Source organism: Anolis sagrei, chromosome 1 (genome assembly GCF_037176765.1).
Source record: "Anolis sagrei isolate rAnoSag1 chromosome 1, rAnoSag1.mat, whole genome shotgun sequence".
NCBI lineage: Eukaryota > Metazoa > Chordata > Lepidosauria > Squamata > Dactyloidae > Anolis > Anolis sagrei.
Window position 1 is genome coordinate 277,788,405 of NC_090021.1, and position 26,636 is coordinate 277,815,040.

The 26,636-nt window shown below is 44.5% G+C and overlaps 2 protein-coding genes across 2 annotated transcripts in view; both read left to right on the forward strand.

Annotated features, from left to right (window-relative positions):
* Positions 1-4,344: 4,344 nt before the first annotated feature.
* On the forward strand, positions 4,345-10,714 carry SLC35C1 (solute carrier family 35 member C1). The gene is made up of 2 exons (XM_060764104.2): positions 4,345-5,103; positions 8,847-10,714. Exons 1-2 carry the CDS (start codon positions 4,524-4,526, stop codon positions 9,404-9,406), a joined length of 1,140 nt encoding a protein of 379 aa, XP_060620087.2. The 5' UTR covers positions 4,345-4,523; the 3' UTR covers positions 9,407-10,714.
* A 12,844-nt stretch (positions 10,715-23,558) lies between these two features.
* CRY2 (cryptochrome circadian regulator 2) overlaps positions 23,559-26,636 on the forward strand; it is a 40,989-nt gene continuing 37,911 nt past the window's right edge. Inside the window, exon 1 of the mRNA XM_060764089.2 lies at positions 23,559-24,092. Coding sequence (XP_060620072.2) covers positions 23,887-24,092 — 206 coding nt within the window. The 5' untranslated portion in view covers positions 23,559-23,886. The remainder of the gene's footprint in view (positions 24,093-26,636) is intronic.

Below are 26,636 nucleotides of genomic sequence, written 5' to 3' on the forward strand. Positions count from 1 at the left end.
TTTTGCATTTTCCTCGCTTGAAATAATAAAATAATAACATAATTTACTTAAAATTATAAAAGAATTATATGCAATGTATGTTTCAAGTGGGGAAAAATGTGTGTCAAAACCACTTTCTTCAATACCAGTTTGAAACTGCATCAAATAGTCAGCGTAGATATCCCCTGAGTACACTCAATAAGGTAATGAGTGTCCAAGAAAAAATTACGTGAACCTGCGTACAATATGTAGGTGTATAAAAAGGTGCAAAAATCAAACATTTAGTGATAACAAATCAGCATTTGCAAAACTTGCTAAACAGGCTGATTCTCTTTTTTATGATGTATAGCTGAAACATATCTGGTGAACTTCTGTTGTGCAGTGTTTACACTGGATAAACACAGCCGAACAGATTAACGTAAATGCCTTAAACAACCACTATGTGACATTCAAAAAAATTTCACTGTTGTTCAACTTTTCAGGACCCTTAAATCGAGCTAAGGGGATCACATTTGGACCCGCAATGGCAAAAACCAAGTTGCACATGCAGGTACTAACCGAGCTGAGCTGCTTAATTTCCAAGGCTGTTAGGCTCCGGTGCATTTCTAGTATTTAGGTCCTAGGAGAGTACAAAAACAGTTAGCAGCTCTTGCCAGAAAGTGACCCATCCTCCAGCAGCTGATACCTCATTTGCATTTTCCAAGTGAGGTGGCAGCAGGGGAGGATAAGGAAGCAAAAAATCGGTGCAGGAAGTTACAACTGTTAGTTGAAAAGGAGGAAGAAAAGATAGAGATAAGCTGCTTACTGCTCAGTTGATAAAAAGGTGAGCAGAGATTCAAGCCGAGGGTCCTGTTGCTGCTCCTTTTTGTGGTAAGACCTCTCCCTTCTGCCCAGAGTCAAAGCTCACCTGCCTGCTGGAGGCAGAGAAGCTGATTAGGGCCCCTTCTACACTGCCATGTAAAATCCAGATTTGAACTGGATTATATGGCAGTGTGGACTCATATAATCCAATTCAAAGCAGATAATGTGAATTATCTGCTTTGATAATCTGGATTTTTTTGGCAGTGAAGAAGGGACCTAGGACACTTATAGCAAGTACTTGCCTTTGTATTTATGGCAGGCTTTGTCGGAAGGCCTGGCATCATAGCCTAAAGAAAGTGGGCAAGTGAGTAGAGGTAGCTACTCTTGCCCCAATTGCTTGCTGTTGTTGGTATAAAATACTAAAGATTCATCTGTGTGGCAGCAGCAAAAGGAATGAGTGCCTCCCATTTGGAAATGTATCTTTTTGCAGGGTATAACTTCCAGAATCCCCCAACCAGCATGCCCATGTGATGGCTAGGGGATTCTGGGAATTAAAACCCAAAAGTAATTTCCCCAAATTCTGCCTCCAGGCAGCATGGTGGTTGGGGCTGAAACACTGTAAGGTGCATGTACCACTGTAGAACCTGTGCAGTTTGACATTATTTTAACTGCAATGGCACAATGCTACGGAATCCTGGGAGTTGTAGTTTGGCACCGTCTCTCTTTGGCAGAGAAGGCTAAAAATCTTGTAAAACTCCAGCTCCCATGGTTCCATCACATTGAGACATGTAGTTCAAAACGTGGTATCGAAATGTATTAATTGTACAGTGTAGACTCATCCTTAGACATCAGTATAATGCTACTCCCAGGATTCCAGGGTAAAGTGAAATTATAGTGCTATACTTTCATAATGTAGAAAGGCCCCAGCAGTCTTTCCAACCACCCACTAAAAGGTTAGGAAACTGTGTTCCTGACAACCGATGATGGAGAAGTGCTGTTTTCTCTTTGGGGCCTAAAGTGGCAGAATAGTAGAATGAGTCCATCCAAATAGCTCTGGTAAGGCTGGCCACTGGCTGTTGGGTGTTTTATTTAAAGATAGACTTTATTTATTTATTTATTTATTTATTTACAGTATATATTCCACCCTTCTCACCCCGCAGGGGACTCAGGGCGGATTACAATGCACATATACATGGCAAACATTCAATGCCATTTAGACATACAACATATATAGACAGACACAGAGGCAATTTAACATTCCAGCTTTATGAGGGTATGCTCAATTCTGGCCACAGGGGAGAGCTGCTGCTTTACTTGTAATACCGAGTCCTTGATGGAGTACTTCCTCATTCTTCTACATGGTGTCGTAAATTAGTTAAATTAGCCTCCTTGCATAAAGTGGTACCTAAATTTCCTACTTGACAGATGCAACTGTATTTTGGGTTGCATAGGTCGACAGCAAGCTAGACTATTAATGGTCGGGAGCTCACTCTGACCCAGGCTGGCTCCAAACTCATGACCTCTTCTAGGGAGGAGAGCAATGACCAATCTTGATAAAGACATCACACTGGCAACAAAGATCCGCATAGTAAAAGCAATGGTGTTCCCCGTAGTCACCTACGGATGTGAGAGCTGGACCATAGGGAAGGCTGACCGAAGGAAGATAAGATGCTTTTGAACTGTGGTGTTGGAGGAAAGTTCAGAGAGTGCCTTGGACTGCGAGAAGATCCAACCAGTCCATACTTCAAGAAATAAAACCTGACTGCTCATTGGAGGGAAGAATAGTAGAGGCCAAGATGAAGTACTTTGGCCACATCATGAGAAGAAAGGAAAGCTTAGAGAAGACAATTATGCTGGGGAAAATGGAAGGAAAAAGGAAGAGGGGCTGACCAAGGGCAAGATGGATGGATGGCATCCTTGAAGTGACTGGATTAACCTTGAAGGAGCTGGGAGTGGTGACGACTGACAGGGAGCAATTTTTACCCCAGCCTTGCATTCGTCAAGCTCGCACATCGCATGATGTGTTCTGCATACAAGTTGAATAGGTTGGGTGAAAGTATACAACTCTGCCGTATGCCTTTCCCAATCTTGAACCAGTCTGTTGTTCCATGGTCAGTTCTTACTGTTGCTACTTCGTCCTTGTACAGATTCCTCAGGAGAGAGACAAGGTGAACTCTTACATTCCTTTTATAATATTTGTGTTTCATTCTGCGTTGCGCAAACAGTGCTTGCGAAGGAGCGAAGCAGAAACAGTGTAATGCTCGGACCTTATCATACTATTACCGAAAACCCTAACCCTTACCCAAACCCTTAACCCTGTTGTTGTTGTTCATTCGTTCAGTCGTCTCCGACTCTTCGTGACCTCATGGACCAGCCCACGCCAGAGCTCCCTGTCGGCCGTCACCACCCCCAGCTCCTTTAAGGTCAGTCCAGTCACTTCAAGGATGCCATCCATCCATCTTGCCCTTGGTCAGCCCCTTAACCCTAATCCTAACCCAAACCCTACTCCTAAACCTCACCCTAAACCTTATCCTAACCCTCCCCTCCTATCCTTCCACAAATTTCAACTACAAAGTATATTCCCGCCCTCAGTGTGTCACTCTCCCCTTCTCTTATTCACAACCGCCATTGTAGAGTGTGCATAATGCTCAGAGCTTCTGGACCCAGCTATCATACTATCACCCCACCATTTATTTATTTTATTTATTTATTACACTTGTATACCGCTAATATCTCAGCCTAAGTCGGCGACTCATTGCGGTTTACAACATCTAAAAACATCAATATTCAATTTAAAAACATAAAAACACATATAAAATACAGAGTTATTGGGCCACCAATAACAATCCAAGTGCATCTCGTACTGGGATCACAATCCAAATTCGTCGTCCGTAATTACCAGTCCTTAATCGTCAAGGTTCGCTTCGTCGGATTATCCGAATGCTTGTTCAAACATCCATGTCTTAAGTTTTTTTCCGAAACGCCATCAGTGAAGGGGCTGACCTTATCTCTATAGGGAGGGTGTTCCAAAGCCCAATGGCCCAATGCTATCAAATCATGGGGAGTTGTAGTTTGCTGAGACACCAGGACTCTTTGGATGAGAAGATTAAATGCTTCGTAAAACTAAAACACCGGTGATTCCATAGGATTGGGCCATGGCAGTTAAAGTTCCCAATTCTACAGTATATAGGTGCACTTTATAAGCAGGCATGGGCAAAGTTGGGCCCTCCAGGTGTTTTGGACTTCAACTCCAATTCCTAACAGCCTCAGGCCCTTTCCTTTTACCCTTCAGCCGCTTAAGCGGAGTTGAAGTCCAAAACACCTGGAGAGAGGGCCCAACTTTGCCCACCCCTGTAATAAGGCAAGAACACAATGGAGCCCACTCATCAGCAGTTCCAGGTAGTTTTTGACTTCAACTCCCAGAAGCCCTAGCCATCTTGACCAACAGCCAGGAATTCTGGGAGCTGTAGTTCAAAACGCAGGAAGGCTCCGAGCTAGGGAACGCTGCAGGGGAGGCGAAAGGCGTTGCCTAGCGACGCCCGGCTTCGAGGCGGAAGTGAGCTGGCGCCTTTCCTCTTCCGGCGGGGCCTTTGCGCAAATCTTCAAAATGGCTCCCCGCTGCCGGAAAAGGGGGTTGGAGAGAGTGGTCTTCGTGTTGAGGCGGCACAGAAACGCCTTGGGGCTTTGAAATAGCGGTGTAAAATTGTGAGACACACTTCCCAGACTTCGTTTTGCTTTCCGCCATGAACAGGGTCCAGCTGAAGCGCTCCGCCATCCTGAAGATGGCCCTGGGTGGCGGCGGCGGCGGCTCGTCGGAGGCCTTGCTCCCGCCGGAGGAGCCCGTTGGCATGGAGGGGGAGGGCGAGGGCGGGCGAGAGCCTCCCTTCCTCCTGCGGGCGCTGCGGATCGCCACGGTGGTGTCTCTGTACTGGTTCACCTCCATCACGATGGTCTTCCTGAACAAGTACCTGCTGGGCAGCCCCTCGCTGGGCCTGGACGCGCCGCTCTTCGTCACCTTCTTCCAGTGCCTGGTGACGGTGCTGCTGTGCAAGGCGATGGGCCTGCTGGCCGGCCTCTGCCCGCGCGGCTGCCTCGACTTCCCCTCCATCCGCCTGGACCTCAAGGTCTCCCGCAGCGTCCTGCCCCTCTCCGTGGTCTTCATCGGCATGATCACCTTCAACAACCTCTGCCTCAAGCACGTCGGCGTGGCCTTCTACAACGTGGGCCGCTCCCTCACCACCGTCTTCAACGTCATGCTCTCCTACCTGCTCCTCAAGCAGACCACCTCCCTCCCGGCCCTCCTGGCCTGCGGGGCCATCATCGGTGAGTGGGGGCAGGGGCCTCCTCGGGGCCAGGGGTGGAAGGAGAAGCCTGGAGCTGGAAGAGGGCCCCAAGGGCCATCCAGTCCAATCCCCTTCTGCCACACCCAACCCAAGCACTCCAGGCTCTACAACTATCAATGTCTTCTTTAATCATTTTTCCCCAATTCAGCCTCTTAACTATCCCAATATATTGATATATAGATATATTAATGGGATCATGGAACTGGAAGAGGCCCCCAAGGGCCATCCAGTCTAACTCCCTTCTGCAAAACAGGAACACACAACCCAAGCACTCCAGGCACTACATCTGTCTATCAATCTCTTTTTTAAATCTGTTTTTTCATTCAATATTTATCTCAATATGTCAATATATAGATATATTCATAGAATCATGAAGCTGGAAGAGGGTCCCAAGGGCCATCCAGTCCAACCCTCTTCTGCCATGTAAGAATACACAGCCTAAGCACTCCAGACACTACAAATATCAATCTGTTTTAAAATCTTTTTTTATTCAACGTCTATCTCAATATATTGATATATAGATATATTAATAGAATCATGGAGCTAGAAGAGGCCCCCAAGGGCCATCCAGTCCATCCCCCTTCTGCCAAACAAGAACACACAACCAAGCACTCCAGGCATTACACCTATCAATCTCTTTTTTAAATCTTTTTTTTCCCTTCAATATTTATCTCTGTACACCTATATATAAATACATTCATAGAATCATGGAGCTGGGAGAGGCCCCCAAGGGCCATCCAGTCCAACCCTCTTCTGCCATGCAGAAACACAGAACCTAAGCACTCCAGGCACTACATCTGTCTATCAATCTGTTTTTTAAATCTGTTTTTTCATTCAATATCTATCTCAATATGTCAATATATAGATATATTCATAGAGCCGTCGCAAACTCTGTTCCTGCGGGAGCAAACCTTGCTAGCACGTCCCTGACGTCATGAGCCTGCGCCTCTCTCCCCGCCCCTTTCTCCGCCCCTTTCTCTTTGCCAGCGTGGTTTTTCCTTTGCTAGGGCAGCATTGCCCGCATTTTTTCTCAGTTGAATTCTGCCAACTGAGAGAGTATGCTGGCAATGCTGCCCTAGCAAAGGAAAAACCACTCTCGCAAGGAGAAAGGGGCGGAGAAAGGGGCGGGGAGAGAGGCAGAGTCTCATGATGTCAGGGACATGCTAGCAAGGTTTGCTCCCGCAGGAACAGAGTTTGCGACGGCTCATAGAATCATGAAGCTGGAAGAGGGTCCCAAGGGCCATCCAGTCTAACCCTCTTTTGCCATGTAAGAATGCACAGCCTAAGCACTCCAGACACTACAAATATCAGTTTTAAAAATCTTTTTTTTATTCAACGTCTATCTCAATATATTGATATATAGATATATTAATAGAATCATGGAGCTGGAAGAGGTCCCCAAAGGCCATCCAGTCCATCCCCCTTCTGCCAAACAAGAACACACAACCAAGCACTCCAGGCATTACACCTATCAATCTCTTTTTTAAATCTTTTTTTCCCCTTCGATATTTATCTCAGTACATCTATATATAAATACATTCATAGAATCATGGAGCTGGGAGAGGCCCCCAAGGGCCATCCAGTCCAACCCTCTTCTGCCATGCAGAAACACAGAACCTAAGCACTCCAGGCACCACATCAGTCTATCTCTATATGTAAGTATATGGAATTCATAGAATCATGGAGCTGGAAGAGACCCCTAAGGGTCAACCAATCCAACTTGCTTCTGCTACGCAGGATCACACAACCTAAGCACCCCAGGCACTACATCTCTCTCTCTCAATATGTAGATATACAGCAGTGGTTCCCAGCCTTTCGTTTTTTTTAAAAAAAAAACAGGGACCACTCTGACCAGAGACCACTCTCCAACATTAGTACTAACAGGATTATGAATCACTTTTTGGTCAACTTTAGATTCAGTTTGGTTTATTGGGGTGCTTATTCAGAAAATTGCATTGAATAGACTGCTACAAAACATGTGCCACCCACTGGGTGACCTTGGGCAATTCACACCCTCTCAGCCTCAGAGGAAGGTAAAGGCAAACCCCCTCAGAACAAATCTTGCCAAGAAAATACTGTGATGTGCTCACCATCAGTAAGAAATTGTGTGAAGGCAAACAATTAGCTTGCTGGAGTAATTTCTTGGAAATATTGGTTCAGAGGGGGGTTGCCTGTGTCCTCCTCTGACACTGAGAGTGTATAACCCACTCAAGGTTTCCATGGCTGAGCAGGAATTCCAATCTGGGTTTCAAACTACTATGCCATGGTGATTTAGATCAAACTGATAATGACTTCCTTAGCGTTGTTCTATCAATTCTGTTCCCTTTGTGCTCTATTATGAAGCACATTCTGCATCAGTGAATATATTTGTGCATACATCACTCAGGTAACAATCCTAGACAAATACTATGTGTTTATAGCAATCGTGTTTGTTATAGTTGTTGTTCACTAGGACCTTCAAGACAGCTGACACAGGGCTGTATCCAGTTGCTAGTCCTAATTGGAGCAGAAACATTGAATCAATAATTCAGTGCTGTTGTTAATTTACCACTTACCAATTGATTCAGTGGATTTATTCTAGTTGGGATTAACACTGCATTTACCCAGTCAGGTTCCCAGGCAATTTCCTATTCAGGTACTAACCTGGACCGTTCTAATTGTCTTCTTTCATTTACTTCATTATATGCATTAAAACCATGCTGTAGGCTATACTTGCGTAGAGATGCAGATAGAATTAATAACATCTTTTTTGCTCCTGAAAAATTGGGTAGGTTTTTTTTTTTTACAAAAAATGTATTGCTCCTTCTAATACATTTTTTTCTTTATAAGATCCCCAAAAAATCAAGAATTACTGATCTTAATGCCTACCTTAGCCATATGCTGTGAGATAGCAGAGAACAAGCCTGCACTGTCCTCTTTGCAGCAAGCCTTATGATATTTAAATAACGCAATCGTGTCCCACCTCTGTCTTTTCTTAACCATGCCACAATTCCGTTTCTCCTCATATATTTTGTTCTCTATACTTTTTATCAACCTTTTTGTCATTTTCTGAACCCTCTTTCTTAAAACAAGGTGCCCAGAACTGGTGCATGGCAGGGGGTTGAATCGGATGGCCTCTCCTCCAAATCTGTGATTTTTACCGTCTAACAGAACATAGTAGTCCAAATGAGGCCTGATTATAGTGAGACTATTACTTCCCCTGATTTGGAAACAATGGTTCTATTATTGCAGGCTAAGATAGCACTTTGCTGCAGCCTCACACTCCTGGGTAATATTCAATTTATGATCAACAATAATCCCAGGGTCCTTTGTATATGTAGTAATGCGGATCTAATTGTCCCACATTCTTTACCTGTACAATTTGTGTTTTGTGGTCTAAATACAGCATTTTTGTGCCTTAAATGTAGGAGCTTTTGAATTCTATTCCTAACTTTCAATTTTCCATTTGGAGATGGGGAGGACAGAAGAGGAAATGCCACTGGTCTGCTTACCACCATTGACCCTGACTACTTCTTTAATGTTCATTGATTGAACATTAGAAGTGATCATTAATCTGCCATGCCACTCCCTCCCATTTCCGACCAATAATGGACTTCTTGTTCATGTATTTTGAGTCACTAAAGTCAGAGGCTGAAGAATTTGCAACTTTTTAGGACGATTGCTGCTCTTGTCACTGGTCTTTTTCTTGTCCCATCTGAACCATCAAATATCTTTGCCTTGCAGGTGGCTTCTGGCTTGGTATAGATCAGGAAGGAGCAGAAGGGACTCTGTCCTGGTCTGGCATAATTTTTGGAATCCTAGCCAGTCTCTGCGTCTCACTCAATGCTATCTACACTAAAAAGGTCCTACCTGCTGTGGATGGCAGCATCTGGCGCCTGACGTTCTACAACAACCTCAACGCCTGTGTCTTGTTCTTGCCGTTCATATTGCTCTCTAACGACTATTATACCATCTACTACTTTGATAAACTGGGGAGCTCCACCTTTTGGGGCATGATGACCCTTAGTGGGGTGTTTGGTTTTGCCATTGGCTATGTGACAGGACTCCAAATCAAATTTACTAGCCCTCTCACGCACAACGTATCTGGGACAGCTAAAGCATGTGCCCAGACAGTGCTAGCCGTCTGCTATTATGAAGAAACAAAGAGCTTCTTGTGGTGGACTAGTAATATGATGGTTCTAGGTGGCTCCTTTGCATATACGTGGGTGAAAGGGGTGGAGATGAAGAAGGTGCAGGCAGAACCTCCTCCCAAAGCAAATGAAAAAAATGATGCTGGCGTCTAAATGTGGTCATCAGCACAACCATAGCCCACTGTATGTATATACTTCCATGCATCCTGTAGCATGGGAGATAGCTAGAAAGCAAGCCAGGGCCTCAAGTTTTCAAGACAGGGAAATCCTGTGATGACAAATGTATTGGAAGAGACAAAAGTTGGAAAAAAAGGCAAAGTTCCATGAGTATTCATTGTATGGCAAATGTTGAATGCTCATAAGCCATTTCCTATGAAGAAGTACATGGTGGTGGGGGGGGGGTAGGTGAGTTCATAGATAGGACCCTATTTATTAATCAAGGTTCACCTAAAAATGGCTGCTTCTTGGGTGTATTTGTCCCCCTTTGATAAAGGATGGTGCTCAAAAAGAGCAACAATGAATAGGATTTAAACTCGACAAAATCGGTGGATCTTGGTTCTGTTTTGCCCAGTGGAGAATGCTGTCTCATATATACCCTGATCATCGTATTCTTTCTTTCAAAACACTTAGCAGTCCACTGTTCTTTACTGAAAGATAATCTTTATATCTATATTTATTTATTATGGTTGATGACCAGGATAATCATTTGTCTCACTGGAGATATCTAAACTTGGTGGTCATCTCTCTCCTGCCCCCATGGGGCAAACTTGCACTGGGTTGCCAGTGGGTGCACTGCCATGTGTGTGGCAGGTGTATGCTACATTTTATTGTTGCTTCTTCTGGATATGTTTTGAATTGAATTGAAGTTCTGCTGGTACGAAACTAGAGTCCAAGCCCATCTGAGCTCTCGTTTTCTGAGCAGCTGCAGCAGAATCAGCAGAGTTGAAAAGGTAGAGTTGATTTAATGTCCTGACTAGCAGTTATGGGTTGAAATAACCTAATGACGCTGAAGTGCATGTATTTGCTTTAGAGAGGGTTATGGGGCATTTTTAACAATGCCATTTGTGGAACAAGTTCAAAGGGCATACAATCCCTATGGGCTGCCTCATTACACAGGGAGTTCATTGAAAACAGTGCAGATACACTATTTAAAATTTACTGGGATAAGTCCACACTTTAATACAATCTGTAGTCCTTTCTGTCATGGACTCTAAAAAAAACTAAAATGATAGGATGTCCCTGCTCTTTGGAGCAGTAGAAATTCATTTATACACACACTCTCTTACTTATTGAGTGAGACCCTATGGGCTCCAGGAGCCCAGATTTACTGGAATGTTTATCTCCATTTGCCTTGTTGCCTTTTGATTATAGCCCCATCATGGTCTCATATCTCTGATTTTGTACTGAAAAATATACTTTTCACAGTTGATTTGTGATTGTTAATAAAAGTTTGCTTAAGTATTTCTGGTGTTTTTTTTCTTTGTATAGAACTCATTGGATGTGAAATGGATAACAGTGCCCTGTTGGCTACCAAGAGAAAATAGTAATGGGAACTGAATAAATGGGGGGGGGGGGGGGGCATGAGTGGTTGTTAGCAGGAGGCTTTTGTGGGTATCTCCTACCCATCCAGAGTTTTAAATTTTGTCCACTTCTAGAGTGTTGGTGGCATATGTTGTAATAATATATGTATATCAGTAAGTGTATACAGTACACCCTCTGTTTTCATGCAGGTTACAAATACAGGACCCCTACAAAAGTGGGGAAAATGCAGGGGGGGGAAACCTTTTCCCCTGAGACAACACCTTTCTAGGAATCTAGGGGCCCTTCCACACAGTCCTATTTTCCAGAATATCAAGGCAGAAAGTCCCACATTATCTGAGTGTGGACTCAGATAACCCAGGTCAAAGCAGATATTGTGGGATTTTTCACCTTGATATTCTGGGATATAGGGCTGTGTGGAACGGTCCTAGGCTCTAGGGTGAGACTGCCAGCAGTTGACCATAGATTTGCACAGAAGGGCAGAGATTTCTGAAGAAGTGTTCTCTAGAAAGCTATGTCTTGCAATGTTATTCAGTTGTCAACTTCCAGCAATTGTTGACCATAATGTCACCTTGGCGGATCCAGAGATTCCTAGAGAGATGATATTAATTAAACCCACAAATGTAATGGACAGAGTGTATTTCAACTTGGTGTAAAAGTTGGTAGCTTGGTTAATTTGTTTACTTGTCTAATTTGTTTGTATGCTGCCTTTCTCCCAAAGGGTAAAATCAAAAAAGTAACTAAAATAAAAAAGTTAGAACGCAAACAAACCACATTAAAACACAATTCATTTTTAATTTATAAAATCACTAGCTGTGCCCTGCCACGCGTTGCTGTGGCCAACCTTCCCTCCCTCTTTCTCTCCTTCTTTCTCTCTTTCCTTCCTTTCTTCTTTTTCTTTCCCTATGTCTCATCTTTCTTCCATCTCTACCTGTTTCTTTCCTCCCTGCTTCTCTCCTTTCTTCCTTCCCTTTTTCCCTCCTCTCATTACTTCTTGACTGTCCCTTCCATTTAATAAGGAAATGAAGGGGAAGGAAATGAAGAATGGGAAAGAAGGAGGAAAGGAAGGAGGGACAAGAAGGAAGGAAAAAAGGAGGGGGGAAAGAAGGGAAGGAAGGGGGGGAAAGGAGGGACATGAAGGGAGGGAGGAGAAGGAAGGTGGAAGGAAGGAGGGGGATGAAGAAAGGAGGGAGGGAAGGAAATAAGGGTGGAAGGAAATGAAAGGGAAAGAAGGAGGAAAGGGAGGGAGGAAAAGAAGGAAATGAAGAAGGAAGGAGGGACAGGAAGGAAGGAAAAAGCGAGGGAGGGAAAGAAGGGAAGGAAGGGAAAAAGGAGGGACAGGAAGGGAGGGAGGAAGGAGGGAAAGAAAGGAGGGGGGTGAAGAAAGGAGGGAGGGAAGGAAATAAAGGGGAAGGAAACGAAGAAAGGGAAAGGAGGAAAAGGAGGGAGGAAAAGAAGGAAAGGAAGAAGGAAGGAGGGACAGGAAGAAAGGAAAATGGGAGGGAGGGAGGAGATCTAAGGAAGGAGTTAGGAAGGAGGGGAAGAAAGGAGGGAGGGATGGAAATGAAGGGGAAGGAAAGGAAGAAAGGGAAAGGAGGGAGGAAAAGAAGGAAAGGAAGAAGGAAGGAGGGACAGGAAGGAAGGAAAAGGGGAGGGAGGGAGGGAAGGAGGAGAAGGAAGGAAGGAGGGGAAGAAAGGAGGGAGGGAAGGAAATGAAGCAAGGGAAAGAAGGAGGAAAGGGAGGGAGGGAGGAAAAGAAGGAAAGGAAGGATGGACAGGAAGGAAGGGAAGGAGGGAAAGAAGGAAGGAAGAAAAGGAAAGAAAGGGAGGGAAGAAGGGAAGGGAGGGAGAGAAGGAAGGTCCTTCATTCAAGCACCGTGGACCTTCCTCCTCCCCCTCCCCTTCTTCCTTGCGTGGATGCTCCGTTGCTGCTGCCATTGCTGCTGCTTTCCCAACAGGTTGGGAGGGAGCCTGTGTGTGTGTGTGCCGCGGGGGGGGGGGGTGAGGGTGTGTGTGTGTGTGCCGGAAGGAAGGGGGCATGTCTTACTGGCGTGAATGTGTGTGTGTGTGGCGGAAGGTGTGTGTGGGCGGCGGGGGGAGGAGTGAAGGAGCGTTGTGTGTGTGTGTGTGTGTGTGTTTGCGACGGGGAGGAGTGAGTCAGGGAGGGAAGGGGTGGGGGGAAAGGAAGGGGGCGTGTCTTACCGGCGTGAGTGTGCTTGAGCCCGCCGCGGCGAAGGGAGGGGGCATGTCTTACCGGCGGAGGGTGGGAGGAGGGAAAGAGTGAGACAGGGAGGGAGGGAGGGGGCGTGTCTTACCGGCGTGAGTGTGTGTGTGTGGCGGTGTGAGCAGGGTAAGATGAAGGAGGGTGAGTTGCGATGGTTTGGACAGGGCGGGAAGCGGCGCGGCGTGAGGATGGGGGCGTGGCTTGCGCGGAGGGAACGTTGGCCGCCAGGCCATTTGCGCGTGCCAGGGAACTTGCGGCTGGGTGCCAATGCGCATGCTCAGTTGTTTTGCTGTTTTGTGAGTGTGGTGTTGTGTTGTTTTTGATTTTGATTGGGTTTGTTTGTACCTAGTGGGTTGAGGTATGTGCATGGGAATTTTGGTTAATTTCTGTTGGGGGGTTTTTGAGTTTTGCTTCCTCATACGACGCCACTTCGGATTTTATATATATAGATTCAAAAACATTTCAATCATACATCACCTGGCCACCCGCAGAAAGCGCCAGCCTAGTTTCCTGTAGGCGGGACTTCCACAGGCTGAGAATTGCCATCTAGAAGGCACCTGTGTGATCACCATATGGCCCAGTGACTACGGTGGAACTGAGAAAAAACCCTTCTCCAAGAATCTAAAACTTCAGGTTCATATAAGGAAATACAGTCATGGCTTAGTTGACAAGCAACTTGAAGGTAAGCGTACTGAGCACCACTAGATGTAACTAATTAAGAACCATGTATCTTGAAAGGTATCGCATCTGATCTTATAAGTTAAGCAGAGGCATCCCTGGTTTGTACTTGGATGGGAGTGCTAGGGGCTATAGGCTATGTTTCAGAGGAAAGAGCTGGCAAAACCACTTCTGAATATTCCTTGTCAAAGACCACCAACCTTTATACTGTGTTTCCTATTTCAGCAAATCATTAAATTTTCCCCAACGACATACTGCTACACACCACTGCAACTTTCTGTATTGCATAGTTATAATTCATGCCACTTTTAAAAGCAGTATAGTTGAAGGTGTACAGGTCCTATAGCAGAAAGCCTGCAATAGAATATTTCAGTTGTGCACCTTTCAGTGACTGAATAGGCAAAATGGCATATGAAGCCTCTCTGTCTCATAGCTGCTCTGAGTCGATGAAGGAGAGAGGGCAGGGTAAATAAATAAATGTCAACATACAAGTTTTGGAGATGGACTATTGACCTGGAAATGGCTGGCCAGCACCTTGGCACTATAAGCCAAACAGCAGAACAGCCTGGGGATGGGCTGAAGATGTCCACCAAGTCACTCTTATTGCAAAGCAAGTGGTGTGTCCCTTTACTTCTCTGTATCTTACACATTCATTGCCCAAGGTTGGGTTCTGGCTATTTTCCAGTGGTGATCTGCAAACTCTTCTTTGGAACATATTCATTCACATATATAATATAATAAAGAGCCTGTTTGGGTAGGACCTTTTTACAAAAAGTGGAGAGTACCACTGGTAGGATTTTCAAGAGGCATCAGAAGCAGTTTTACTTTGTTACAGATACTCTAAAAGAAGATAATTGCATGAAGATGGTTTGTTCTTTCCATATTTAATAATGGTGATTGATTGTGATGTTATTATACCTGTGTCAATAATTAAAAAGATATTAAAAAAAGAGAGAATTGCATGAAAGCGTTTGTTCTTTCCATGGGCCTTGCTCAAGATAAAAAGCTTGTGTGAAGGATTAGCCTGGCAAACGTACTGTTTTATAGCAACTGACAAATAGGAAAGCTTGCATTCTGTACAAGGTTGTGAGCCATCTTAAAGCAGGAACGCAAGTTTCAAGAAATGTCAGGATGGTAAAAGAGGCCAGAAAAAAGCGTAGTGCTGGGGTTATTTATTTCTCCCTTTCCTATTTGCCTTTCCTTTTTCCTCTATTACTACAACTACTTTTGCATCTGAATTTTTAAAAGCCCATAAAAATGTCTAAAAAACAAGAGATGAGTTATATGCAGCTCCCCAGAGGTTGGTGAATTGCACTTTCCATCATCCTTCATCGTTTACTGTTCTAAGTAATGTAGTCCAACACTCCCTGAAGGACTCTTTGGAAAAGTGAATTGGCAGCAAATGCTGCAGATTTCATCACAACCAAGCAGCTCTCATCCTTCTCTAAACCAACACACGAGCCTGGCTATATTTGCCTGTTACTAGCTGGCTCATTGCTCTCCTGTTTGTTTATTGCGCTTTTAGACTACACAGTAATGAATTCTCTGGGTTATGCAAAAGTAAATTAACATCGCAGAATAATTAACAATGACAAAAAACAGTACATAAAATGAAAACAAGTTAGTAGTAGAGGATAAGAATAATGCAAAAACAATATAGTATAATCACCTGAAAGTAAAGAAAGCCCAAAATAAGACAGTAGTGAAGATCTAAAACCACCAAATACTGTATTTCTTCAATTCTAAAACACCATTGATTGTAAGGCATGTATGTGAGTATGCTTTTAAGATGCACTCAATTTTTACAAATGTTTATTTGGGGGCCAAGGAGTGTGTTACAGAATTACAGAAATGCAGTGCTTCAAATGGCCATAACTTAGCATACAAGCAGAGGTAGAGTTTTCATTTTTAGACTGCATCTCCCAAATGCTGGATGAGAAATTCTGGGAGTTGTTGTAAAAAAAAACCTTTTCCACAGCAGGACAGTTTCATGTGTGTCTGTGTCTGGACTATCCTGTTCACATAAGGCATGCTACCGTAGTAACCTTGCAAAATTTGGGAAAGCAACAAATGGGCACCAGATGGCAATGCAAGCAAAAAGCAGTACAGAAATAAAGGACAGAGCTGCCTGTTTGCAAGCACTGTCCTACTCTCCTAAATTAGCCTGCTGCCCTCAGGAGGAATGAAGGGAGTCAGTCTATTGTTGCCATTGGAACAACATCCAACAGCTACAAGCTTCACCTCAAGGATGTCACCACATTCCTTGACATTAAAGCATTATACAATTGACAGTCCTGCCACTCCCTTGGGGCTTGCTGCACCTTTAGCCAGCATGTGACAAGCAGGAAATCAAGCTTGGTGAAGCAGAAATTTGGCACCAGGTTGAATGTCTGCTTCCTAGGCAGCAGTGGAAGACTTGACAGAATGGAAAAGAGCAGCTCTTCCTTAAGAAGGGGATCTGTTTAGTCTGAGGTTTCCTCTCCACCTCCACTTGTACTGAAGGTTGTGCCTTTGAATAGCCTTCATTCACTTCCCCTACCTGCTGTTGCTGAGAAGAAAAGCTGAGACTTCCTCTTTTAGCCAGCATTACCATAGGAACAGATTACAGGTTATCAAACGAAAGGCTTAGGTAACCTGTCATTCTGCAAGCAGAAGACAGGACTCGGGGAGCATAGTAGTCCACTATTGTGGTAGGCCATGATTTGGGGAGCTCGCTCTAATGTTGAGGCGACCATGTGTTGCAATTTTTCTATTTACCCACTGCACAGGCTAGCCCATGAAATTAATAAATCAGATGTGCCACAAACAGAAGGAAATTCAGTGAGGTTAGGTTCATGTGTGTCTTAATGTCATTTCCAACTTATGGCGATCCTAGGGAGAACCTTCAGAATTTGAAATGGCTTGAAGGCACACAACAACGTCCCCCACAAATATATGGAACTATAATGTGAACCTAGCAGATCAAAAACCCTAAAAATACCAGATACTGTTTCATCTTGGAAGTTAAACAAAGTCAGCTCTGTTTAGTACTTGGATGGAGGATTACCAATAAATACCTGATGAAGTGGGCTATATTTCAGAAGAAGGAATTGGTAAAACTGCCTCTGAGCTACCATAAGTCAACTGGTGGTTTGGAGGCACATGCAGACACATAAGAGTTGGATTTACCACATGGTTTCCTTGGCAAGGTTTGTTCAGATGGGCTTGCCCTTGCTTGAGGCTGAGAGAATGTGACTTGCTCAAGAGTTGCCTTCAGGCTGAGAAAGGTGGTATATAAATGCGGTAAGTAAGTAAATAAATAAATAAATAATCATTCAATAGGTGTCCATGGCTCAGTCATGGTGTCTGGAGTATAGTCCAACACTCAAACTACTACATCCCACTGGATCCTGGATTGAGGAGAGAAGTTGTTTAATCAACATGTTTATGAAACTGGGATTGTCAGCATTTTGGACAGCTACTGCTATTGTGCCTTTAACAGTGGCTCATCTATGTGACTTCAAGTCACTTCTTGGCACATGGTGACCCCCATGAATTTAATAGGGTTTTCTTAGGCCCCTTCTACACTGCCATATAAAATCCATCATTGATTATCTGCTTTGGATTATATGACAGTGTAGACTCATATAATCCATTTCAAAGCAGATTACCTGGATTATCTGCTTTGATAATCTAGATTATATGGCAGTGTAGAAGGGGCCTTAGGCAAATAATATCTAGACGTCTATTGCCATTGCCTTGCACTGAATATAGTCTATACCACATGGTATAGTGGAGGCAAAATGTTTATTTCCTACTGCTGTGGATAATTTATCTCCCACTTGACTGCTTTCAGTCATCAGTCCTATGCATAGAAAATAATTGCCACAACTGAACATATTAAATATGAACAGGAGCATCCTCTTAGGTTGGAATGTATAGCAATTATGTGTTATGTCTGAAATCCTGTAAAACATATTCATCTAAGTTCTATTGAATTCAGTGCAGCTGATTTTTAAGTACTCCTACACAGTATCACTGTATCAAAATTATCCAAAATTATGATATTTTAACAAAACCACTGTGATTTAATTTACATGCTTTCTAGTGATTATAGGCAAAACCTGGGAATGTGTTTTGGATGACAATTTCCACAAATTCTCTACCAACTCCTTTGCTAAGAAATGTTATCCAAAAAAAGTTACTGTTGCAAGCTCTGAATTTTAAATTGTTAACAACACAGTATAATCCCCCCCCCCCCCAAGACAATAACAGGGCATTACTATCAGGGGCTTGTAGCAAGTGTCAGGGAAACAAAAGAAAGCATACTCAGGAGAACCACAGTTGGTTCTACGCTGTAGAATTAGTGCAGTTTGATAGCAGTTCAACAGTCATGGCTTAAGGAGCCCCTGGTGGCACAATGGGTTAAACTCTTGTGCCAGCAGGACTAATGACCGAAAGGTCAGCAGTTCGAATCCGAGGAGCAGGGTGAGCTCCCATTTGTCAGCTCCAGCTTCTCATGCAGGGACATGAGAGAGGCTTCCCACAGGATGGTAAAACATCCTGGCATTTCCTGGGCAACGTCCTTGAAGACAGCCAATTCTCTCACACTAGAAGCAACTTGCAGTTTCTCAAGTTGCTCCTGACATACACACAAAAAGTGCTAGGAACTCGTGAATTGTAATCTCCAAGGTCTTGAACCTTTTCTGCTAAAGGATGCTGATGCCCTATCGAACTGCAAATCCCAAGATTCTATAGCATTGAGCCATGCCAATCAAAGTGATATCAAACAGCATTAGTTCTATAGTGGAGATGCACCCTATCTAAACCCAACATCCTAAAACCCAAATGCCTTTCTTAAAAAAATGAATAGCCTTTGTAAGCAGCAGGAGGACACTGGGAAGGGATGTCAGGTGCCTCTAGGCAGGGAGTCTTCCAGATGCTGGGCTGCAACTCCTATTATCCACATTCTTGCTCAGGTGGCTAAGGCTGACAGCACTTGCAGTATAGCAACATATAAAGGACTATACATTCCTTGCCATAATTGTAGCCAAACACACAGTAGAGTGGGAAGCAGAGGAAGTTGCCAGCTGATGATGTTAACAGCTACTAGGAAAACACAGACTGTAACATATTCCTCACCATGAGCTGTGCTGGCTATTAGCTAAAGCTACTGGGATTTACAGTTCAACAATAACTGACGTCCTATATTATTTCCACCCTTTATTTAGAGAGTTCTCTAGAATTTACTCCCAAGTAATAGCAAATCATTATTATTGTCTTTATTTCTATATCACTTTTTTCTCTTAAAGAGACTTAAAGTTGTAGCACTCCTGGAATTGTACAAAAAAGCCCTTATCATTTAATCAAGTTTATTTAAGAAATAAAAATCCAATTGCTTTCAGTGAGTTAACATTTATATAATTCTGGTTTGGACTGAGCCCAGATGCTCTTCTGCTTAATTTTCTCCTCCTTCTCCTTCCATGTGCACCTTCCTTTGTCGGCATAACAGAGGTATTACAGGATGTTATATGATGGCCATAACTAGCATTTAAAATGAGATTACATAAATGTATGATGGACAGACCTGCTGTTGGCTACATGCCAGTGCAAGATCTAAAAGCATCAGCAATATACCTGCGACGACGAGACACCCAGACTCAAAAGGAGATTATGTTCAGCTTTGCCCAGGCCTTTCCCAGAGTCGTATATGCAACTAGATAATATCTGCGTCTGAGCCCAAGGAATTCGTGGAGCTTAAGCACCCCTAAGCACATGATTGAGTGGTTGGTTCGCCTGTTATGGTGCAGTTCTTTTTCTCACCAGAACAGCATGTTTGGTGCCTCTTATAAAACTGGGTGATTTCATTGCTGTATGTACAGACATAGCGATTCCACTCCAATTAGCACTGCTTTTCACAGGGAGGTTACAGGAAGAAACTGACACAAATTGTGCGCACCACAAATGTTTGTTGTGAACTCAAGTTTTCTGAGAGATTTTGGCAGTTTTGAATTCTCTGAGGATTCAAGCCTAAGAATAAATTGCTGCAAATCCTTGATTTAGTTTAGAGAAGGCCATAATTAAGCAAAAAATAAAATAAGTGTTCTAGTATGCATAGCTATAACTTTGGGCATAAAGCTGTTGTTTCACAAAGTTAGTGTTTGTGTACATTTAGTTCTTTGCTTGATTCCCTTGTCAAATACATATCTCTTTACTTTTGGTGTGCACTTTATTCTAGTAATTGCCATTGGTTGCTCTTCCTGAATAATAACATTTTGCTTAAGCCTTTAGGTCACACATGGGCAAACATCGGCCCTCCAGATGTTTTGGATGACAACCCCCACAATTCCTAACAGCCTATCAGCTATTAGGAATTGTGGGAGTTGAAGTCCAAAATATCCGGAGGGACAAAGTTTGCCCATGCCTGCTTTAGGTCATGAGGGGCTCCTCAGCTCTTTGGAATTTAGGATAACTTGGAAGTTACTGGGATGTGAGGAGTTCTCTCGTGCAGGGCTGTTGTTATCTGCACTACAGAATTAATTTCTTTTTGTGCCAGAAGCGACTTGAGAAACTGCAAGTCGCTTCTGTTGTGAGAGAATTGGCTATCTGCAAGGACGTTGCCCAAGGAAGGCCCAGATGGTTGGTGCTTTACCATTCTGTGGGAGGCTTCTCTCGTATTCCCACATGAGAAGCTAGAGCTTGATAGATGGGAATTTGTCCCGCTCCCCGGATTCAAACCGCCAATGTATCAGTTGACCAGTCCTGCCGGCACAAGGGCTTAACGCATTGTGCCACCAGGAGCTCCTGCATAATCAATAATTAACTGCCATGGCTCCATGCTATGAGATCATAGGAACTGTAGTTTTCCAAGGTCTTTAGCTTTCTCTGCCAAACAATGCCGGTGCCTCACCAAACTCCAAAATCCCATGTTTTCCTAGCATTGAGCCATGGCAGTTAAATGTAGTATCAAATTCCATTAATTCTACAGAGCAGATGCACCCTAGGAGGTATTTTGCTGGATCTACAATGCCAAATAATGCGTATTGAACTGCATTATATAGCTAGTGTAGATGTATATAATGCAGTTCAAGCTAATTATGTACAACAGCAATATTTATTACGGTCCATAGACCCATCAGTGAGCAAACAAAGACTATGCCCCTATGAAAGAAATGAAGTAAAAACAATAGAATACATTTTATTGCTGTGCTGCAGCATTATGTGGGTCTATTCACACTGACTACATAACACAGTTCAAGCTGCATTATTTGGCATTGCACACCCAGTCTGGGTTTGTTAACACACAAGTGCAGAACTGCCATAATTGAAAATAATGGCTTGAAGTGCCATGGTTCAATGCCCTGAGTTGTAGATTTGGTGAGGCACCAGCATCAGAGTGGGAAAGCCCTAGCATTTGACAGAGAAAGAACAAAGAACTTGCCAAACTACAGCTCCATCGATTGAGCCGTGAAGTTCAAGCACCCATTCTACAGTGTAAGTCAGGCATGGGCAAACTTGGGCCCTCCCTCAAGGTTTTTTGGACTTCATCTCCCACAATTCCTAACAGCCAGTCATTAGGAATGGTGAGAGCTGAAGTCCAAAATATCTGGAGGGAGGGCCCAAGTTTGCCGATGCTTGAAGTAGGTGCTCCTGCAGCGATCCCGAGATGCACATTCTGGATGCGCATGGGGCACACACTGCGTCAGCCTTCGGATGTAAATATTAATGAATATTGGGCCCTCTGGTGGAGCAGTGGGTTAAACCACTGAGCTCCTGAACTTGCTGTCTGAAAGGTTGGTGGTTCGAATCCAGGGAGCAGGATGAGCTCCCACTGTTAGCCCCAGCTTCTGCCAACCTAGCAGTTCGAAAGCATGCAAATGTGAGTAGATCAATAGGTATCACCTTGGCAGGAAGGTGATACCTATTGATCATTGCAGTCATGCTGGCCACATGACCTTGGAGGTGTCTACAGACAATGCCAGCTCTTTGGCTTAGAAATTAAGATGAGCACCACCCCGCAGAATCAGTCCCGACTAGACTTAATGTCGGGGAAAACTTTTACCTTTATATATATACTAGCTTGGGATTATCTGCCCGGGTTATTTGAGAAAGGCATTGCTTGTCTGTGCTTCAAGTTTAATCTAGATACAATGTCAGCTGAGTTCAGTGGGTGCAGGTGAACTACAACTCATGGGGGCTCTGTGTGCCAAGTTTGGTTAAGGCCTTAATTTGTGGAGGTCATAGTGGGCTCAGGAATGATGAGGGTCGCAGTGTTCTGTGGAAGCCAAAGCAATTGAAATTGCTGCAAATCCTGTCATCCGTGGTCCATCCCCCCCTCAACAGCACCAGGACTTAAAGTGGGTCACGGGGGCTCTGTGTGCCAAGTTTGGTCGTTATCCATCAATGATGGGGATCGCAGTGTTCTGTGGGAGCCAAAGCGATTTAAATTACTGCAAATCCCATAATCCATGGTCCATTCTCCCCTAAACCGCACCAGGACTTAAAGTGGGTCATGCGGGTTCTGTGTGCCAAGTTTGGTCCAGGTCCATTATTCATGGGGGTTGCAGTGGCCAGTGGAAGTGGGAGCCAATCAGAAAGCAGTCACATAAACACATACAAACATTCATTTTTATTATAGACACTAGCTTGGGGATCCGACGGTGTCCGGGTTATTTGAGAAAGTCAGTGCGTGCCAAGGTTGGGCTTTATGAGTTATTTATGTGGCTCACAGTAGTCTCAGGAAGTGAGTGAAGGTACTGCGAGTCCCATTGTCCATGGTTCATCCTCCTCCAAACAGAACCAGGATGTAGAGTGGCTCATGGGGGCTCTGTGTACCAAGTTTGATCAGTCATTGGATGAGGGTTGCAGTGGTCTTGGAAAGTGAGTGAAGGTACTGCAAGTCCCATCCTCCATAGTCCATCCTCCCACAAACTGCACCAGAATGTTGAGTTGGCCATGGGGGCTCTCTGTGCCAAGTTTGGTCTTTATTGGTAATTTGATGAGTGTTGCTGTGGTCACAGGAAGTGAGTGAAGGTACGGCAAGTCCCAGCATCTGTGACCCATCCTCCTCCAAACTGCACCATGGTGTAGAGTGGATCATGGGGGCTCTGTGTGTCAAGTTTTGTCTTGATCGGTCATTACATGAAGGTTGTAGCGGTCTTGGGAAATGAGTAAATGAGTACTTCAAGTCCTATCACCCTCCTTGAGACTGCACCAGGATGTAAAGTGAGTCATGGGGGCTCTGTGTGCCAAATTAGGTTTTGATCAGTCATTGGATGAATGTGGCAGTAGTCTCAGGAAATGGGTGAAGGTACTGCACGTCCCATCATCCATTATCTGCACAAGGACGAAAAGTGGGGTCATGGGGGCTCTGTGTGCCAAGTTTGGACTTTCTCGGCCATTCAATGAGGGTTGCAGTGGACTCAGGAAGTGGGTGAAGGTACTGCAAGTCCCATCATCCATTATCTGCACCAGGATGAAGAGTGGGGTCATGGGGGCTCTGTGTGCCAAGTTTGGTCTTTCTCGGTCATTCGATGAGGGTTGCAGTGGACTCAGGAAGTGAGTGAAGGTATTGCAAGTCCCATCATCCGCGGTCCATCCTCCAAACTGCACCAGGATGTAGAGTGGGTCATGTGGGCTCTGTGTGCCAGGTTTGGACTTGATCAGTCTTTGTTGGGGGCCACAGTGGTCTGTGGGAACCGAAGGGTTTGAAAGTACTACAAATCCCATCATCCTTTGCAAGTTATATATCTATTGCGTAAGGCGCCAAGGATGGGGAGGCTCCCTTCCAATTGTTGAATAAGATCTCTGTCTCTCTCCCTGCCGCTCCTCCCTCTTTGCAAGTGTTTTGGAAGCTTTGGAAACCCCACCCACCCGTTGCTTTGCTCCAAGGCACACGTGCCGCGAGGGAGGGGGGAGCTCAGTGCGGTCACAGGCCACGCCCCCTTCTCCTCATTTCCCCCCTCCCTCTCCCCGAATCGCTGCTTACACGTCGCAGGAACGTGCCGAGGCTCCGGGGGCCCCTGGGCGCTGTCGGTGTTACGTAGCCCAGGCAGCCAATGGGCGTCGAGAGCGCGCGAGAGGAAGGGGCGTGGCTTTCCCCTTCTCCGACGGCCGGCAGCAACGCAACGCAGCGCAGCGCGAGGCTCGGTCGAGGCAAGAGGTGGGTTGCTGGCGCGCGACGAAGAAAGCGAGAGAAGCGCCTCGCGAAACTATGGCCACGCTCGCTGGGCCCTCGGGCCTCCCTCCTCCTCCTCCCCCGGGAAACGGCTGCTCGGTCCATTGGTTCCGCCGCGGGCTTCGGCTCCACGACAACCCGGCTCTGCAGGCAGCCATCCGCGACGGCGGCCCCGTGCGGTGCATCTATATCCTGGACCCCTGGTTTGCCGCCTCCTCCTCGGTGGGCATCAATCGCTGGCGGTGAGTGGATTAATTCGAGCCTGTGCAGCAGGCAAGGGCAAACTTTGGCCTTCCAGGTGCTTTGGACTCCAACTCCCACCATTCCTAACAGCCTCAGGCCCTTTCCTTTCCCCCCTCAGGCGCTTAAGCGGCTGAGGGGGGAAAGGAAGGGGCCTGAGGCTGTTAGGAATGGTGGGAGTTGGAGACCAAAACACCTGGAAGGCCAAAGTTTGCCCTTACCAGTTGGGCCTCCCCATACTACAAACCCCATCATTCCATAGCATGGCGCCAGGGCAGTTCAAGTGCTATCAAACTGTGCTAGTTCTACAGTGTAGGCACACCGCCTGTCTGTGGAAAGGGTAGAAGAAAATCCAGACAAGGCATTAAAAAAAAGGGCGTAGTGACTAATCCCCATAATAAACCGCCCTTGTTGACTGGCTCAGTCCTGGCTTCCTTATGGCAGTCTCTTTCGCTACTAGACTTGTAGATTTTGGTTTCCTAACATACCAGTTTAGGAATGACAGCCCAGAGGGTTAACATCAAGGACGTGTGAATGTGCCCTTTACCAAAGAAGTTTTACAATTCACACCTCCTGACAAAGGATTGTCCCCCCCAGTCAGGAAGCAGCCAGGCTTTGGAGCTGCAAGGCCATTCAGTGCTAAAACATGTAATATAATATATTGTATAGACATATAATATTTATAATATTATAATGTAGTGCAATGTAACACTAATGATAATAATATGATATTATAATTATATATTTATATTACATGTAATATTACTAATCATCTATATAAATAAAAATGTAATGTTAGTTTGTGGGATTAACATAACTCAAAAAACACTGGACGAATTGACACCAAATTTGGAAACAATATACCTATCAGGCCAACGAGTGACCATCACTCAAAAAAAAATACTGAAAAACACAGCAGGAGACTTAAAAAGCCAAAACATAAAAATACATTACAATGCATGCGCAAAACCACATATATACACAAATATACACACAGAAAACACATATACACAGACTGGGCCACAGCAACGCGTGGCAGGGGACAGCTAGTATTACAATATAATGGTGTAGTACAATATAGTAATATTTATTTATTTATTTACTATGTTTATATACCACCCCTCTCAGCCTTCTGGCAACTCGAGGCAGTTTACAAGGTAAAATTCAATGCCACAAATATATAATATATTGTACTATGCTAATAATATAATATATTGTATGTATGTATATATATATCTTGTAAGCCGCTCTGAGTCCCCTTTGGATGAGAAGGGCGGCATATAAATAAATAATCAAGGTGTCCAGTAGCAACATTGACACCTTCCTCCAACAGACAAGAGTTCTTTCTCCCATCCTGGACATTGTTCCACAGATATATAAACCCCACTTGCCTAGTTTCCAGCAAACCTCACAACCTCTGAGGATCCCTGCCATAGGTGTAGGTGAAATGTCAGGAGAGAATGCTTCTGGAACATGTGAATGCAGCGTTTACTAAATTGATGTTGTGTGCCTTTGAGTCAATTACGATTTTTGGGCAAAATTCGTTCAGAGGGCGTTTTGCTGGAAGGCTGTACCTTGCCCAAGAGTTTCCATGGCCAAGTGCATCTTTCAACCCGGATCTACAGAGCCATAACACTTTGTATCACAGTTGTTTCCCCCTGGATTATAAACATCATTTCCTAATTGGTTCCATCACAAAACCATGGGAAAAGTTTAGTAAACTTTAAACACATTGTTTTTGCAGGACATCCTGTAGCACGTTTTGCTATTGTTTTTCAATAAAGATCTGATAGAGTCTCAACCAATTCAGCACAGGGTTGCTGTGAGTTTTCCGGGCTGTACGGCCGTCTTCCATAAGCATTCTCTCCTGACATTTCACCCACATCTATGGCAGGTATCCTCAGAGGTTGTGAGGTCTGTTGGAAACTAGGCAAGCGTACCCCTCAACCTCTGAGGATGCCTGCCATAGATGTGGGAGAAATGTCAGGAGAGAATGCTTCCGGAACATGGCCATACAGCCCGGAAAACTCACAGCAACTCAGTTATTCCGGCCATGAAAGGCTACGACAACACAATTCTGCATAGTTTGTGACAGCCACAAAGTGTGGCATAATTAAACAGGAGTATGTGAGCAAAATGGAGCAGAAGCCACAGGCAAACTATATGAAACATGTGAAGAGATCCGCACCTGCTTCATGTATCATTTCTGGCAAGTTAGTGACACATGATGTCACTAATGTCCCTGTCAAATAGAAGGTAGTGGTGTTATGTTCACTTCAGAGGTTTGCATTCCATTCTGGCCTAAAGAATTTGGATTTCAGAGAGTAAACTTTACAGGATGCAAAGCATCTGTTTTTGTGCCAGACGGCATTTTTGTTACTTTCCAGTTCTGCGTAGTGCATACCAGGATTTGCAGATTGCACATGGCAGTATAATGTATTCTGCTCCATGGAAAGGCAAAGGATCTGCAGTTATGGAAAGCTATATGGGGGGAGCTACACCTGCCCTTCTTAAACTCTATTTCAGTGGTCCTCAACCTGTGAGTC

Bases quoted from the DNA above. Each gene is read 5' to 3' on its own strand.
- SLC35C1 (XM_060764104.2), top strand. From the start codon at position 4,524: ATGAACAGGGTCCAGCTGAAGCGCTCCGCCATCCTGAAGATGGCCCTG. The intron at 5,104-8,846 runs GTGAGTGGGGGC...TTTGCCTTGCAG, and splicing joins GGCCTGCGGGGCCATCATCG to GTGGCTTCTGGCTTGGTATA.